General features: G+C 44.7%; 1 protein-coding gene across 1 annotated transcript; it reads right to left on the reverse strand.

Annotated features, from left to right (window-relative positions):
- Positions 1–5,026: 5,026 nt before the first annotated feature.
- On the reverse strand, positions 5,027–16,097 carry LOC135292184 (sentrin-specific protease 3-like). The gene is made up of 9 exons (XM_064406420.1): positions 15,934–16,097; positions 14,425–14,854; positions 13,092–13,347; positions 11,803–11,914; positions 9,829–9,976; positions 8,764–8,811; positions 8,588–8,665; positions 7,007–7,144; positions 5,027–5,113 (listed from the first exon to the last, which is right to left on the reverse strand). Exons 1-9 carry the CDS (start codon positions 16,095–16,097, stop codon positions 5,027–5,029), a joined length of 1,461 nt encoding a protein of 486 aa, XP_064262490.1.
- Between the last annotated feature and the right edge of the window lie 67 nt (positions 16,098–16,164).

Raw genomic sequence — 16,164 nt, forward strand, 5'->3', positions numbered from 1 at the left:
TTTTTTTATTTTTGGAGATTTTTGTGGGGAGTTTTTTTGGATTTTCAAATTTTTAGGATCCAGGACCATTCCAAATTTTAAAACCCCAAATTCCTCCCATTTTTCCCCCCAAAAATCCCAAAATTCCCATTTTCACCCATTCCAACCCGAATTTTTACAGATTTTTTGGGATTTTTTTTACTTTTTTTTTTTTGTTTTATTTGGGAATTTTGGATTTTTAAGATCTGGAAAAATTCCCAAATTTTTTGGGACCCCCAAAACCCCCAAACCCCACCAATTTTTCAAATAAAAATCCAAATTTTCCCATTTTTTTGCCCATTCTGACACCAATTTTTGCAGAATTTTCAAATTTTTGGGGATTTTTTGGGGGGTTTTTTGACTTTTTAGATTTTTTTCAAGTTTTATTTGGAAATTTTGGATTTTTAGGATCTCGACCTCCGCAAATTTTTTAGAAACCCCCAAACCCCGCCCACTTTTGCCCAAAAAAATCCAAATTTTTCCCATTTTTTTCCCATTTTTTCGACCATTTCCGACACCAATTTTTACAGAATTTTCAGATTTTGGGGGGTTTTATTTGGGAATTTTGGATTTTAAGATCTGGAAAAATTCCCAAATTTTTGGACCACCAAAACCCCCCAAATCCCACCCATGTTTCCCAAAACATCCAAATTTTTCCCATTTTTTCCCATTTTTGGACCATTTTGAGTCCAATTTCTGCCAAAATTTCAGATTTTTTTTGTTTTTTCCAGGATTTTTTTTATTTTTGTATTTTCCGGGATCCTGGAACTTCCCAAATTTTTCAGAAACCCCAAACTCCTCCCATTTTCCCAAAAAATCCCATTTTTTTTCCATTTTTTGTCCATTCTGAGTCCAATTTCTTCCAAATTTTCTGATTTTTTCAGCGATTTTTGGGGATTTTTAATTTTTTTTATTTTTTAGGGACCAGAACTTCCCCAAATTTTTCAGAACCCCCAAACTCCTCCATTTCCCCCAAAAAATCCCATTTCTTCCCCATTTTTTCCCATTTTTTGTCCATTCTGAGTCTGATTTCTTCCAAATTTTCACATTTTTTCAGGGATTTTTGGGGATTTCTTTTTATTCTTGTATTTTTTGGGATCCAGACCTTCCCCAATTTTTCCTGAACCCCCAAACTCCACCAATTTTCCCCCCAAAATCCCATTTTTTCCCATTTTTCCGCCATTCCGCCGCCGTTTCCCGCCGGATTTTGGGATTTTCTCCGGGTTTTTTTATTTCTCATATTTTCCTGGCTCCTGGGGTTCCCCAAATTTTTTGGGATCCCCAAACTCCTCCCAATTCCCTCAAACTGCGCCCACTTTTCCCCAAAAATCCAAATTTTCCCCATTTTTTCCCATTTTTTGTCCATTCTGAGTCCGATTCTTCCAAATTTTCACATTTTTTCAGGGATTTTGGGGATTTCTTTTATTCTTGTATTTTTTGGATCCAGACTTCCCCAATTTTCCTGAACCCCCAAACTCCACCAATTTTTCCCCCAAAAATCCCATTTTTTCCCATTTTTTCCCATTTTTTCCCATTTTTCCGCCATTCCGCCGCCGTTTCCCGCCGGATTTTGGGATTTCCTCCGGTTTTTTTTATTTCTCACATTTCCCACATTTTCCCCCCTCCCGGGGTGCCCCAAATTTCCTTTTTTGGGGCTCAGAGGGCGAGCTGGCAGTGGCAGAGCTCCTTGTACATCAGCGCCGCAGGTGCGGCATGTCCTGCTGCGTGAAGCTGAACGGGCGCCCCCAGCGCCAGGAACTTGCAGTACTGCAGGGCAAAAATGCCACAAAAAGTCACGTTTTGGGAAAAAAATTAAAAAAAGCGGGGTTGGGGGAAAAAGGAAAAAAAAAATGGGGGGGAAAATAAAATAAATTGGGGGGGTGTGAGGGGGTTTTGGGGGGGAAAAAAGGGAAATTAGTGCAAAGTTGTGCCAGAAATCCACCCCAAAATTATGAGGATTTTACCCAAAAATCCTCATAAAAATGATAGAAATTCCCCCTAAAAAATGTGAGGATTCTCGGCAAAAATCCCACCAAAAAAAGGCAGGATTTTATTAAAAAAATCTTCCCGAAAAATCCCAGAATTCTCCCAAGGAATCTCCCTAAAAATCCCAAAATTTAATCCAAAAATTGTCCCAAATAATCCCAGAATTCCCCCCAAAAAAAAAAAAATCCCAGAATTTCACCCAAAAATCCCCTAAAAATCCCAGAATTATCCCCAAAATTTCCCTAAAAAAATCCCAGAATTATCCCCAAAATTTCCCTAAAAAAAATCCCAGAATTATCCCCAAAATTTCCCTAAAAAAAATCCCAGAATTATCCCCAAAATTTCCCTAAAAAATCCCAGAATTATCCCCAAAATTTCCCTAAAAAATCCCAGAATTATCCCCAGAATGTCCCTAAAAAATCCCAGAATTATCCCCAAAAATTTCCCTAAAAAAATCCCAGAAATTATCCCCAAAATTTCCCTAAAAAAATCCCAGAATTATCCCCAAAATTTCCCTAAAAAATCCCAGAATTTCACCCAAAAATCCCCTAAAAATCCCAGAATTATCCCCAAAATTTCCCTAAAAAAAATCCCAGAATTATCCCCAAAATTTCCCTAAAAAATCCCAGAATTATCCCCAAAAAAATCCCAGAATTCCGCACAAAATTCCTCCCACAAATCCACCCAAAAAATCCCCCAAAATAATCTCAAAATTCTCCCCAAAATTCCCTAAAAAAATCCCAGAATTCTCCCCAAAAATGCCAGGGTTTTATCCAAAAATCTTCCCGAAAAATCCCAGAATTCTCCTCCAAAAAATCGCATTTTTCCACCCAAAATTCCTCCCACAAAATCCCCCAAATCCAACCCAAAAATCCCAGAATTCTCCCCAAAATTTCTCCCAAAAAAATCCCAGAATTCTCCCCAAAAGTCCCCTAAAAAATCCCAGAAGTTCCCCACAAAAATCCCCCAAAAATTCTCCCCAGAAATCCACTCCAAATCCCCCCAAAACTGCCCAAAATCCCCAAAATTCCCTAAAAAAATTCAAAAAATCTGCAAAAATCCCCCAAAAATCCTCAAATCCCCCCAAAATCCCCCAAAAATCCCAAAAACATTCCTCAAAATTGCCCCAAATTCCCCCCCAAAAATTCAAAAAATCCCAAAAGATCCCCCCAAAAAAATCCCCCAAATTTCCCAATCCTCCCCAAAAAAATCCCAAAATTCACCCAAAATCCCCCAAAATTCCCTAAGTTTTAAAAATGCCAAAAATCCCCCAAATCCCCCAAATTTCCTAAATCTCCCCAAAAAATCCCCAAAATTCACCCTAAATCCACCAAAATTCCCTAAAAGAATTCAAAAATTCCCCAAAAATTCCCCCAAAATTCCCCAAAAATCCCCCCAAAATCCCAAGATTCCCAAATCATCCCCAAAATTCACCCAAAATTCCCTAAAAAAATTCAAAAAATCCCCAAAATCCCCCCAAAATCCCAAAATTCCCCCCAAATCCCCCCAAAAATCCCTCAAAATTGCCCCAAATTCCCCAAAATAATTTTTAAAAATTCCCAAAAATCCCCCCAAAAATCCCAAAATTGCCACAAAATCCCCAAAATTTCCCCCAAAATTCCACCCAAAAATCCCAAAATCCCCCCAAAAATCCCAAAATTCCCAATAAAACCCCAAATTTCCCAAAAAGCCCCAAATTTCCCCCAAATCCCGGACTCCCCACCTGCAGCACGAAGGCGCCGCAGTCGCTGTCGTTGTTCTGCCGGGCGACGTTCTGGGGAGAAAAACCCAAATTTGGCCACTTTGGGGGTTTTGTTTTCAGGGATTTTAAAAATATATTTTGGGGATTTTTTGGGATTTTTTTTAGGATTTTTTAGGGAGTTTTTGGGGATTTTTTGGGGTTTTTTTGAGAATTTTTTGGATATTTTTGGGGATTTTTTTAGGTTTTTAAAAGTTTTTTTTTAGGGTTTTTTAAAGGGATTTTTTTGGGGTTTTTTTCAGGAAATTTTTAAGGATTTTTTGTAAATTAAAGGAATTTTTTGAGGGGATTTTTGGGGTTTTTTAGGGATTTTTTTGGGAATTTTGGGGGATTTTTTGGGGATTTTTTGGGGATTTTTTTAAAGTTTTTTAAATTTTTTTTAGGGTTTTTAAAAGGGATTTTTTGGTGCTTTTTTAGGGAATTTTTAGGATTTTTTGTAATTTAAAGGGATTTTTTTGAGGGGATTTTTGGGATTTTTTTGGGAATTTTTTGGTATTTTTGGGGGGTTTTTTGGGGATTTTTGGGGATTTTTTTAGGTTTTTTTAAGAATTTTTTTGACTTTTTTAGGGTTTTTTAAAAGGATTTTTTGGGGTTTTTTTTAGTAAAAAATGTTTAGGATTTTTTCTAATTTTAAAGGCAAATTTTGAGGGGATTTTTGGTATTTTTGGGGGGATTTTTAGAGGGTTTTTGGGGATTTTTGGGGAGTTTTTGGGTATTTTTGGGGGATTTTTTTTGGGTAATTTTTGGGGATATTTTTAGGTTTTTTAAAGAATTTTTCACCCCAAACCCCCAAATTTTGGGCCGTCCCAGGGCAGATTTTTGGGGTAATTTTGAGAAATTTTATGGTTATTTTAGGAATTTTTGCAAGACTTTTCTGAGAATTTTTTACCCCAAAAACCCCAAATTTTGGTTCCTTTCAGGGCAGATTTTTGGGGTAATTATTCCAAATTTTATAGGTTTTTTTAAGGATTTTTTGGAACTTTTTTTCAGAATTCCTCACCACCAGAAAACGAAATTTTGGTCCCTTTCAGGGCAGAATTTTGGGGTGATTTCCAGAGGTTTTGGGGTTTTATTTCAAAAATTTTTAGGCACCAAAAAAACCAAATTTTGCTCCCTTTCACGGCAGATTTTTGGGGTAATTTTTGGGTTGTTTTAAGAATTTTGGGGGGATTTTTTGGAGAATTTTTCTCCCCAATCCCCCCAAATTTTGGGCGGTCCCAGGGCAGATTTTGGGGTGATTTCGGGCGTTTTTGGGGCTCTCTCTCACCATTTGAAGGCGCCCCTCCAGCCCTCGCGGAAATCCGGCCGCTCCTTCTTGTCGGCCTCGGCCTGCAGGTAGCGGCAGATGTGCTGGGGGCGGGGCCAAAGGGGGGCGTGGTCAGCCGGGGGAGGAGCCAAGGGGGCGTGGTCACAGCGGCCACGCCCACCCGGGCTCCTCCGTGAAGTCCCACCCAAAAACATCAAGCCACGCCCAAAAAAGGGGAAGCCACGCCCACAAAATGGGGAAGCCACGCCCTTAAAGTGGGAGGCCACGCCCACAAAATGGGAAGCCACGCCCACCCGGGGCTCCTCCTTGAAGTCCCACCCACAAAAGACAAGCCACACCCTTAAACTTTAAAGCCACGCCCTCTAATAGGCAAGACCACGCCCACAAATCTCTCTCCAAGAGCCTCCACCCATCCATTAAGCCACACCCACCTGCCACGCCCTTTAACCCTTTCCATTCCGAAATTAATCAAATTTCACCCCAAAACCACCACAGGGCGTGGCTAAAATCAAACCCCACCCACATTCATTTTAATCCCTGACCACGCCCACTTTTAGGGTAGCCACGCCCACTTTTTGAGGCCATTCCCCCCCCCCTTTTTAACCCTTTCTTTTCTGGAATTAATTAAATTTTACCCCAAAACTAAGAAACAGATTAAAATAAAATTAAAGCCCACCCCACCAAATTTTAATACATGGCCACGCCCACTTTTAGAGTGGCCACGCCCATTTTTTTAGACCATTCCACTTTTTTAAACCCTTTCCTCTCTGGAAATAATTAAATTTTACCCAAAACCAACCATGGGGCGTGGCTAAAATCAAACCTCACCCACACCAAATTTTAGGATGCGGCCACGCCCACTTTAGGGTGGCCACGCCCACTTCTACAGACGATTTCCCTATTTTTTAACCCTTTAATCCCTGGAATTAACTAATTATCACCCCAAAACAACGATGGGGTGTGGCTACGTTTAACCTCCACCCACCACCATTTTAATCCCCGACCACGCCCACTTTTGCGGTGGTCACGCCCACTTTTAGAGACGATTTTTTTCTACTTTTTAACCCTTTATTCTCTGGAATTAATCACATTTTACCCCAAAACTAAGAGATGGATTGAAACAAAATTAAAGCCCACCCCTGCAAATTTTAATACGTGGCCACGCCCACTTTTAGAGTGGCCACGCCCACATTTACAGGCAATTCTCCTGTTTTTTAACCCTTTCCTCTCTGAAAATAATCAAATTTCACCCCAAAACCACCACAGGGCGTGGCTAAACATAAACCCCACCCACATTCATTTTAATCCCTGACCACGCCCACTTTTAGGGTAGCCACGCCCACTTTTTGAGGCCATCCCCCCCCCTTTTTAAACCCTTTCTTTTCTGGAATTAATTAAATTTTACCCCAAAACTAAGAAACAGATTAAAATAAAATTAAAGCCCACCCCACCAAATTTTAATACATGGCCACGCCCACTTTTAGAGTGGCCACGCCCATTTTTTTAGACCATCCCACTTTTTTAAACCCTTTCCTCTCTGGAAATAATTAAATTTTACCCAAAACCACCACAGGGCGTGGCTAAACTTAAAAACCCCACCACATTCATTTTAATCCATGACCACGCCCATTTTAGAGTGGCCACGCCCACTTTTAGAGATTATTTCCTATTTTTTTAACCCTTTGTTCTCTGAAATTAATTGAATTTTACCCCAAACCAACAAAGGAGTGGAACTAAAATCAAACCCCACCCACTCAAAAATTTTAGGACATGGCCACGCCCACTTTTAGGGTGGCCACGCCCACTCTTACAGAGATTTTCCTATTTTTTAACCCTTTCTTCTCTGAAAATATTTAAACTTTACCCCAAAACAACGATGGGGTGTGGCTACGTTTAACCTCCACCCACCACCATTTCAATCCCCGACCACGCCCACCCCGCGGGAGGCCCCGCCCCCTTTCCCGGGCCCCGCCCACCTTGGGGCAGCGGCGGTTGAGCGTGCGCTGGGAGTCGAAGTAGGTGATGGTGCGGCGCGCCACGTCCACGGCCACGAGGGACCAGTGCACCTCCAGGTGGATGGGGATCAGCAGCAGCTCCTTGCCGAAAATGTCCACCTGCCCGGGGGGCGGGGCCGCGCTGGGACACGCCCACGTTTGGCCACGCCCACCCGGGGGGAAAAAATCTCAGGGGAAATTGGGGGGGTTACGGGGTGGAAGGGGTTAAAATGGGGGATACGCCCAGGTTGGGGGATGAGGGTTAAAGTCAAGATGGCCACGCCCAGTTGTGGACACGCCCATATTTGGACACGCCCACGTTTGGCCACGCCCACCCAAGGAAAAAAAATCCCAGGGAAGATGAGAAGGGTTTGGGGTGGGAGGGGTTAAAATGGGGGACACGCCCAGGTCAGTAAATGCGGTGTTAATTATTGTTTGACCACGCCCAGTTGTGGACACGCCCAGTTGTGGCCACGCCTACATTTGGCCACGCCCACCCATGAAAAATTCTGGGGGAATTTGGGGGAATTGTGGGGGTGGGAGGGGTTAAAATGGGGGGACATGACCAGGGTGGAAAATGTCATTTACATAGTGGTTGGACACGCCCACTTGCGGCCACGCCCATATTTGGGCACGCCCATATGTGGGCACGCCCACCCAGGAAAAATTCAGGAGGAATTTTTGGGAATTATGGGGGTGGGAGGGGTTAAAATGGGAGGACACGCCCAGTTTGGGGTGTGGCTTGGATTTGGCCACGCCCACACGCAAACCACCAATTTAAAGCCCCGCCCACCCATGTAAGCCCCGCCCCCACACTCCTATTCCAGCACTTACAACCACACCCACACCTGATTATGAATACACCTGACCACGCCCACAGCAGACCACACCCACAGCAGGCCACGCCCCCAGCGAGGCCACGCCCACCCCTCTAAGCCCCGCCCGTCACATTATTTTTCCAGCATTTAAACCACATCCACACCTAATTATGAATACATCTGACCACGCCCACAGCAGACCACACCCGCAGCAGGCCACGCCCACAGCAGGCCACGCCCACAGCTAGGCCACGCCCCTCTAAGCCCCGCCCGTCACATTCTTTATCCAGCACTTTCAACCACATTCGATTATGAATAAACCTGACCACACCCACATTTAACCACACCCACACCAGACCACACCCACACCAGACCACGCCCACAATTTCTCACACCTTTTAAGCCCCGCCCACCCATTTAAGCCCCGCCCATCACATTATTTTTCCAGCATTTAAACCACTCCCACACCTAATTATGAATACATCTGACCACGCCCACACCAGACCACACCCACAGCATGCCGCGCCCCCAGCTAGGCCACGCCCAGAACAAGCACCGCCCACCCACTTTAAGCCCCGCCCTCACGTTCTTTATCCAGCACTTACAACCACATCCAATTATGAATACACCTGACCACGCCCACATTTAACCACACCCACACCAGACGACACCCCTTACAGACCACGCCCCCAGCTAGACCACGCCCAGAACAAGCCCCGCCCCCCGGGTGAAGCCCCGCCCTCACGTTCTTGGTCCAGCGCTGCACGCCCTCGTAGCCGCGCGTGCGCAGCTTGTCGTAGAAAAAGGAGTTGAAGAAATGCACCTGGGGAGGGGCGGGGCTTAGGCGGACACGCCCACCGGGTAAAGGACACGCCCACCGGGCAAAGGACACGCCCACCCTCAAGCCACGCCCCCTCTGACCTTGTCGGGGACGGCGTCCATGACGAGGTCGCCGTACATGTTCATCACCTGGCGGGGAAAGGGTTAAAGTGCGCCAAAATAAATTGAAAAAAATGACAAAAAATGCCCAAAAATGAAAAAATTAAACGTGAAAGTACAAAGTTTTAGAATTTTACTGAAAAAACATAAAATCCGGTAAAATTCCGTGCAGAAAATCGCAAAATTCCCCCACAAAAACCCCAAAATTCCACCCCAAAAAAATACAAATTAAAAAAAAAAACAACTAAATTTGATCCAAAAAACAGCCCAAAAAATCCCAGAAACCAACCCAAAAAAACTAAAATTAAAAATTTTCTCTGAAAAAACACAGAATCCCCCAAAATTCTGCCCAAAAAAATCACAAAATTCCCAAAAAACCCCCAAAATTTACTCTTTAAAAATGCAAATTTGCCCCAAAAATAAACCCAAAAAACCCCCAAAAATTGCCAAAAAATCCCCAAAAATTGTGAAAAAAATTCGGAAAAAATTCCCAAAAATTCCCAATTTCCCCAAAATCACCGGAATTTGCCCCAAACCTGGTCCTTGAGCCAGTTGGGGCCGTAGAGGGTCTGCAAAGCTCCTCCAAAAATGCCCCAAAAACCCAAAAAAAATCCTGAAGAAATTCCGAAAACCTCAACAAATCCTCAAAAAAATCCCAAAAAATGCCAGAATTCCTAAAAAATCCCAAAATGTCTCAAAAATCCCTAAAATTCCCCAAAATCCACCCCAAAACCCCCCACAACCTCCAAAAAAACCCCACCCAAAACCCCCAAAAAACCGCATTAAAAATGCTAAAAAACCCCAAAAAATCACTAAAAAATCCCCCAAAAATTCCCAAAAATTCCCAATTTTCCCAAAATCCCTGGAATTTGCCCCAAATCTCTTCTAAACCCACGAAAACCTCCCAAAAGCCACCACGAAACCATGCAAAAAATCAAAAAAAACCCCCCAAAAATCGCCAAAAAATCCTCAAAAAATTCCGAAAAAATCCCCAAAAAATCCCCCAAATCCCCAATTTTCCCGAAATGGCCGGAATTCGCCCCAAACCTGGTCGTTGAGCCAGTTGGGGCCGTAGAGGGTCTGCAGGTCGTCCATGGTGAGCACGTGGCGTTTGTAGCTGACGCGGAAGCCGCGCAGCAGCGCGTTGCCCGGCAGGCGCTGGTACGACTGCAGCAGCTGCTGCACCGAGCCCCTCCTGCACCAAAAATATAAAAATAAATTAAAAAAAATCCCTAAATAGTCCCAAAAAAATCCCCAAAAAATCCCCACAAAATCCCTCAAAAACCCCCAAAAACCACAAAATTCCCATTAAAACCCCAAAAAAATCTCATTAAAAACTCCCCATAAGACCCAAAAATCAAAGAAATTTCCCAAAAAAATTCCCACCAAAATGTCCCCCAAAAAATCTCAAAGAATCCCAAAAAATCTCCCAAAAAATCCCCCGAAAAAATTAAAATAAATTCCAAAAACTCAACCAAAAAGCCCCAAACCACCCAAAAAATCTCTAAAAACTCCCAAAAAATCCCCAAAAAAATCCCCAAAATACCCAAATATTCCCCAAAAATTCCCTAAAAAAACCCCCAAAAAACTGCCAAAAAAACCCATAAAATGTCCCAAAAAATCCCCACAAAAATCTCCAAAAAATTCCAAAATAAATCCCAAAAAAATCCCCACAAAAATCCCCAAAAAAATCCCCATCAAAATCCCACCAAAAATCCCAAAAACCACCAAAAATCCCATAAAAACCCCAAAAAAAACACCAAAAAACACCCAAAACCCCAAAAATTCCCATAAAAAAACCCCAAAAAACTCAATAAAAACTCCCAAAAATACGCAATATTTAAGAAAAATAATCCTCAAAAAATCCCCCAAAAAAATCCCCATCAAAATCCCCAAAAAACCCCAAAAACCACAAAATTCCCATTAAAAACCCCAAAAAAATCTCATTAAAAACTCCCCAAAAGACCCAAAAATCAAAGAAATTTCCCAAAAAAATTCCCACCAAAATGTCCCCCAAAAAAATCTCAAAGAAATCCCAAAAAATCTCCCAAAAAATCCCCCGAAAAAATTAAAATAAATTCCAAAAATCTCAACCAAAAAAGCCCCAAACCACCCAAAAAATCTCTTAGAAAACTCCCAAAAAATCCCCAAAAAAATTCCCCAAAAATACCCAAATATTCCCCAAAAATTCCCTAAAAAAAACCCCAAAAAACTGCCAAAAAAACCCCAGAAAATGTCCCAAAAAATCCCCACAAAAATCTCCAAAAAATTCCAAAATAAATCCCAAAAAAATCCCCACAAAAATCCCCAAAAAATCCCCAACAAAATCCCACCAAAAATCCCAAAAAACACCAAAAATCTCAGAAAAAACCCAAAAAAACACCAAAAAACACCCAAAAACCCCAAAATTCCCATAAAAAACCCAAAAAAACTCAATAAAAACTCCCAAAAATACGCAATATTTAAGAAAAATAATCCTCAAAAAATCCCCAAAAAACCGCCATCAAAATCCCCAAAAAAACCCCCAAAATTCCCTCAAAAATCCCCAAAAAACCTCATTAAAAACTCCCAAAAATACCCAATATTTATGAACAATAATCCCAAAAAGTCCCTAAAAAATCCCCCCAAAAAAAACCCAAAAAACTCAAAAAATTCCCATAAAAAACCCAAAAAAATCCCAAAATCCCTAAACATCTCCCAAAATCCCATAAAACCCTAAAACAAAAATTCAAAAAAATTCAAATTATTCCTCAAAAAAACCCCAAAAAATCCCCCAAAAAATCCCTTCCAGGACGCCCCTAAAATTCAGAAAAAATTCCCAAAAATTCCCCAAATTCCTAAAAATTCAAAAAAATCCCTTAACAATCTAAAAAAAATTCAGAAAAATTCAAAATATTTCCAAAAAAATCCCCAAAAAAACGAAAACAATCCCCAAAAATCCCTTCCAGGACCCCCTAAAATTCCGAAAAAATTCCCAAAATTCCCAAAATCCCCCAAAATTGCCCCAAAATTGCCCGGGACCTCTGGGGGGTGCTGAACTCCTGCTGGAAAATGTCCTCGAGCTTCTCCACGACCTCGTCGGCGCTGACGGGGATGAGGCTCCCGTAGGCCTGCAGGAACTCGTCCAGGATGCCTGAAACACCAAAAAATCCAATCTTCACCCAAAATCCCGCCGGTTTCGGGCAAAAATCCCAAAAGCGGAGAAATTCCCCAAAAAATCCAGCCAAAATTGGGGAAATTTCACTCAAAAATCTCAAAAGTTCACTCGAATTCCACCAAAAAAATTCAGGTTGCATCCAAAAATCCACACAAGTTTCACCCAAAAATCAGAAATTTCACACAAAGATCCCAAAAGCGGAGAAATTCCAAAAAAATTTCAGCAAAAATGTGGGAAATTAAAAAAAAGATCTGATTAAAATTGGGGAGATTTCACCTAAAAATGCCAAAAATTCAGCCAAATTCCAGCCAGAAATAACAAATTTCACCCAAAAATCCCAAAATAGGAGAAATTTCCCAAAAAATCCGACTTAAATTGGGGAAATTTCACCCAAAAATCCCCAAATTTCACCCAAATTCCACAAAAAAATCCCAAGTTCCATCCAAAAACCCCAAAAATTCACCCAAATTCCATCCAGAAATCACAAATCCCCCCCAAAAATCCCCACAAATTTCACCCAAAAATCCTCAAATCTGAGAAATTAAAAAAAAAACCCAGCGAAAATTGTCAGAATTTCACCCAAAATGTGGGGAATTCCCCCCAGAAATCCCCAAAATTTCACCCAAAATCAAAATAATTTGACCCAAAATCCCCAAATTCCCCCCAAAATTCCAAATTTTCCCCCAAAAATCTCCAAAATCCCCAAATTTTGGGCAAAATCCCCAAATTTTCACCAAAACTCCCCAAAAATCCTCAAATCCCCCCAAAAATTCACAAATTTCGCCAAAAAATCCCAAAAATTTCACCCAAAATCTGATTAATTTGACCCAAAATCCCCAAATTCCTCTCAAAAATTCCAAAATTTCCCCGAAAATCCCCAAAATTTCCCCCAAAAATCCCCAAAATCCACCTTGAAATTTACAAATTTCACCCCAAATTGAATTAATTTGACCCAAAATCCCCAAATTCCTTCCAAAATCCCCAAACCCCCCCAAAAATCCACAAAATCCTCCCCAAAATTCACAAATTTCAGCCAAAAATCCCAAAATTTCCCCCAAAATCCCCAAAAATTTCCCCCCAAAATGCTCCCCCCAAATCCCCACCCGATGACGTCACCTCCCCGAGCCCCGCCCCCGATGACGTCACCGCTCACTCTGCACGCAGGTCACGTGCTCCTCCCTCAGGGGGGGGCTGGGCTGCGCGGGGGGCGTGGCCCGGGCGGGGGGCGTGGCCGGGGAGGGGGCGTGGCCCTCCCCCGGCGGGCAGGGGGCGTGGCCCCGCCTCGGCCCCGCCCCCTCCGGTGACGTTGCTGATGAGGATGGGGGCCGGGGGGGGAGGGGCGAGGGGGGGGGAGGGGCAGGCGGGGAGAGGCCCCGCCCCTCCCCCGCCCAGCCCGTTGGGGAGGGGCCCTGGAAGGGAAATGGAGAGGTGAGGCCACGCCCCTTTCCACTAAGCCCCGCCCCCATTTTAAAACCAATTTTTAGGCCACTCCCCCCCACCCAAATTTGGGAATCCTGAGAGATTTGAGGCCCCTCCCCCTTGCCAAATATGGAAATCCTGAAATCTCGGAAGCCCCTCCCCCACTTTAAGCCCCTCCCCCAATGCCAAATATGGAAAATCATCAAGAATTGAAGCCCCTCCCTCTTTCCAAATATGGAAATCCCCCACGATTTGAAGCCCCTCCCTCGCTGCCATATATGGAAATGTTTCAAGCCCCCCCCCATTCCCAAATATGGAAACCCTGATAAATCCAAAGCCCCTCCCCCACTTTAAACCCCTCCCCCACTTTAAACCCCTCCCGATCCCCAAATATGGAAATATTTGAAGCCCCTCCCCCTTTCCAAATATGGAAATCCCTCAAGATTTGAGGCCCCTCCCCCAATTCCATATTTGGAAACCCCTCAAGAATTGAAGCCCCTCCCCCAACACCAAATATTTAAAATCCCTCAAGGATTTGAAGCCCCTCCCCCTTTCCAAATAAGGAAATCCCGAAAGACTTGAGGCCCCTCCCCCAACACCAAATATGGAAATCCCTCAAGATTTGAAGCTCCTCCCACTCCCAAATATGGAAATCCTGGTGAACCTAAAGCCCCTCCCCCAATTCCATATTAGGAAATCCTCAAGGATTTGAAGCCCCGCCTCCTTTCCAAATATGGAAATCCTGATGAACCTTAAGCCCCTCCCCCAAATTCCATATTTGGAAATCCCTCAAGAATTGAAGCCCCTCCCCCACCTTAAGCCCCTCCCCATCCCCAAATATGGAAATCCCTCCAGATTTGAAGCCCCTCCCCCAACTCTGAGCCCCACCCCCACTTTAAGCCCCTCCCCCAATTCCATATATGGAAACCCCTCAAGAATTGAAGCCCCTCCCCCAATTCCATATATGGAAACCCCTCAAGACTTGAAGCCCCTCCCCCAATTCCATATATGGAACCCCCCCACGATTCGAAGCCCCTCCCCCCTTTGGCCCCTCCCCCCCCGCTCACCTTCCCCCTCCGGGTGGGGGAGGGGCTCCCCCTCACAGGCCGCGGGCGGGGGCCGCCCCTCCCCCGCTCCGGGCCGCCGGCAGGCCCCGCCCACTCCTGCCCCAGGGGGGCGTGGCCTTGCGGGCGCCCCGCCCCCCGCGGGCGCGGCCGCCCCTCCCCCCGCCCCCCCAGAGCCCCCCCCCGCGCCAGGAGCAGCCGCAGGAGGGGGAGGGGCAGCGCCCGCAGCCGCCGCCGGGGGGCGCCCTTGCGCCGCCGGAAGTGCGGGGGGAGGGGCCGCCACACCCCCCCGGGCCCCGCCCCCGCGCGGCCACGCCCACTCGGGGGGGTGGGGGGGAGGGGGGAGCCAGAAGGGAGGGGGGGGGAGGGGTGGGGGGAGGGGGTGGGGGGAGGGGGAGGGGGGGGAGGAGCCCGAGGGGAAGGGCGGAGCCTCCTTCATGGGCTGGGGGAGGGGCCAAGGGGGGAGGGGGAGGGGCCAAGGGAAGGGGGAGGGGCCAAAGAGAGGGGGAGGGGCCAAAGAATTGGGGGAGGGGGGAGAGAGAGAGAGGAAAAAAAAGAGAATTATTGACAAAATTCAACCAAAATTTCCAAAAAAATTCACCCACAATTCTCAAAAAATTCATCCAAAATTCCCTCAAAATTCACCCAAAATTTCTCCCAAAATTTCCCCAAAATTCCACCAAAAATTCACCCAAGATTTTGTCAAAATTCGCCCAAAAATTCTCCCAAAATTCCCTCAAAATTCCCCCCAAAATTTTCCCAAGATTCACCTTAAAGTGCCCAAAATTTCACCAAAAATTCACCCAAAATTCTCCCAAAATTCACTCAAAATTTCCCCTGAATTTTGCCCAAGATTCGCCCTAAATTGCCCAAAATTTAACCGAAATTAAACCCAAAATTCCCCAAAATTTTCCCAAAATTCACCTGAAGGATTCCAAAATTTCTCGGAAAATTCCCCGAATTTTCCCCAAAAATTTACTGAAATTTTGGCCAAAATTCCCCCAAAAATTCCTCCGAAATCCCAACAAAAATCCCCCAAATTTTGCCCAAAAAATTCACTCAAAATTTTTCAAAATTTTTTTTTAAAAATCCCAAAATAATCCCAATTAATTCCTCAAATTTTACCCAAAAATCTTCCGAAATTCCCCAAAAATTGGTCCCAAAATTCACCCAAAATTTCCCTCAAAATTCCCAAAAATTGGTCCCAAAATTCACCCCAAATTCCCAAAATTTTCCCCCAAATCTCCCTAAAATCCCCCAAAGTTCCCAAAAAAGCCCAAAATTTTCCCAAAACTCCCCAAAAATTCCCATTAAATTCCCAAAATTCCAGCGAAAATCCCCCAAAATCCCAAATATTTCCCCCAAATTCCCGCCCCTCCCCCCTTCCCCTCCCCCCTCCGCGTTCCCCCGCCCCTCCCCCACCCGCGGCCCCTCCCCCCGGGCGATTTTCGGGCTCAATTCGGGATTTTTGGGGAATTTTTGGGATTTTTGGGCTCCGCGCTCACCCCGGGCCGGCCTCGCTCCCCGCCGGCGCTGAGCGATGACGTCATCGGGCCGCGCCGGGAGGCGGGGCCTCCCCCGACCAATCCCCGTCCTCCATGTGAGGCACGCCCCTCGTAGGCCACGCCCACCGCTAGCTTCTCTGTTTCAGCGCTTTGCGCCTGCGCGGTCGCCATGGAGACGGCGCCTCCGCGAGGCATCATGGGATTGCGCCGCCATTACGGCTCCGAAAACTTCGGGATT

Source organism: Passer domesticus, unplaced genomic scaffold (genome assembly GCF_036417665.1).
Source record: "Passer domesticus isolate bPasDom1 unplaced genomic scaffold, bPasDom1.hap1 HAP1_SCAFFOLD_228, whole genome shotgun sequence".
NCBI classification, from domain to species: Eukaryota; Metazoa; Chordata; class Aves; order Passeriformes; family Passeridae; genus Passer; species Passer domesticus.

Excerpts from the sequence above, each read along its gene's own strand:
- LOC135292184 (XM_064406420.1), bottom strand. The coding sequence starts at position 16,097 with ATGGCGACCGCGCAGGCGCAAAGCGCTGAAACAGAGAAGCTAGCGGTG. Across the intron at positions 8,812-9,828 it reads CCAACTGGCTCAACGACCAG|GTGATGAACATGTACGGCGA; the intron begins GTTTGGGGCGAA and ends TTTCCCCGCCAG. Across the intron at positions 7,145-8,587 it reads TGCAGCGCTGGACCAAGAAC|GTGGACATTTTCGGCAAGGA; the intron begins GTGAGGGCGGGG and ends CCCCCCGGGCAG.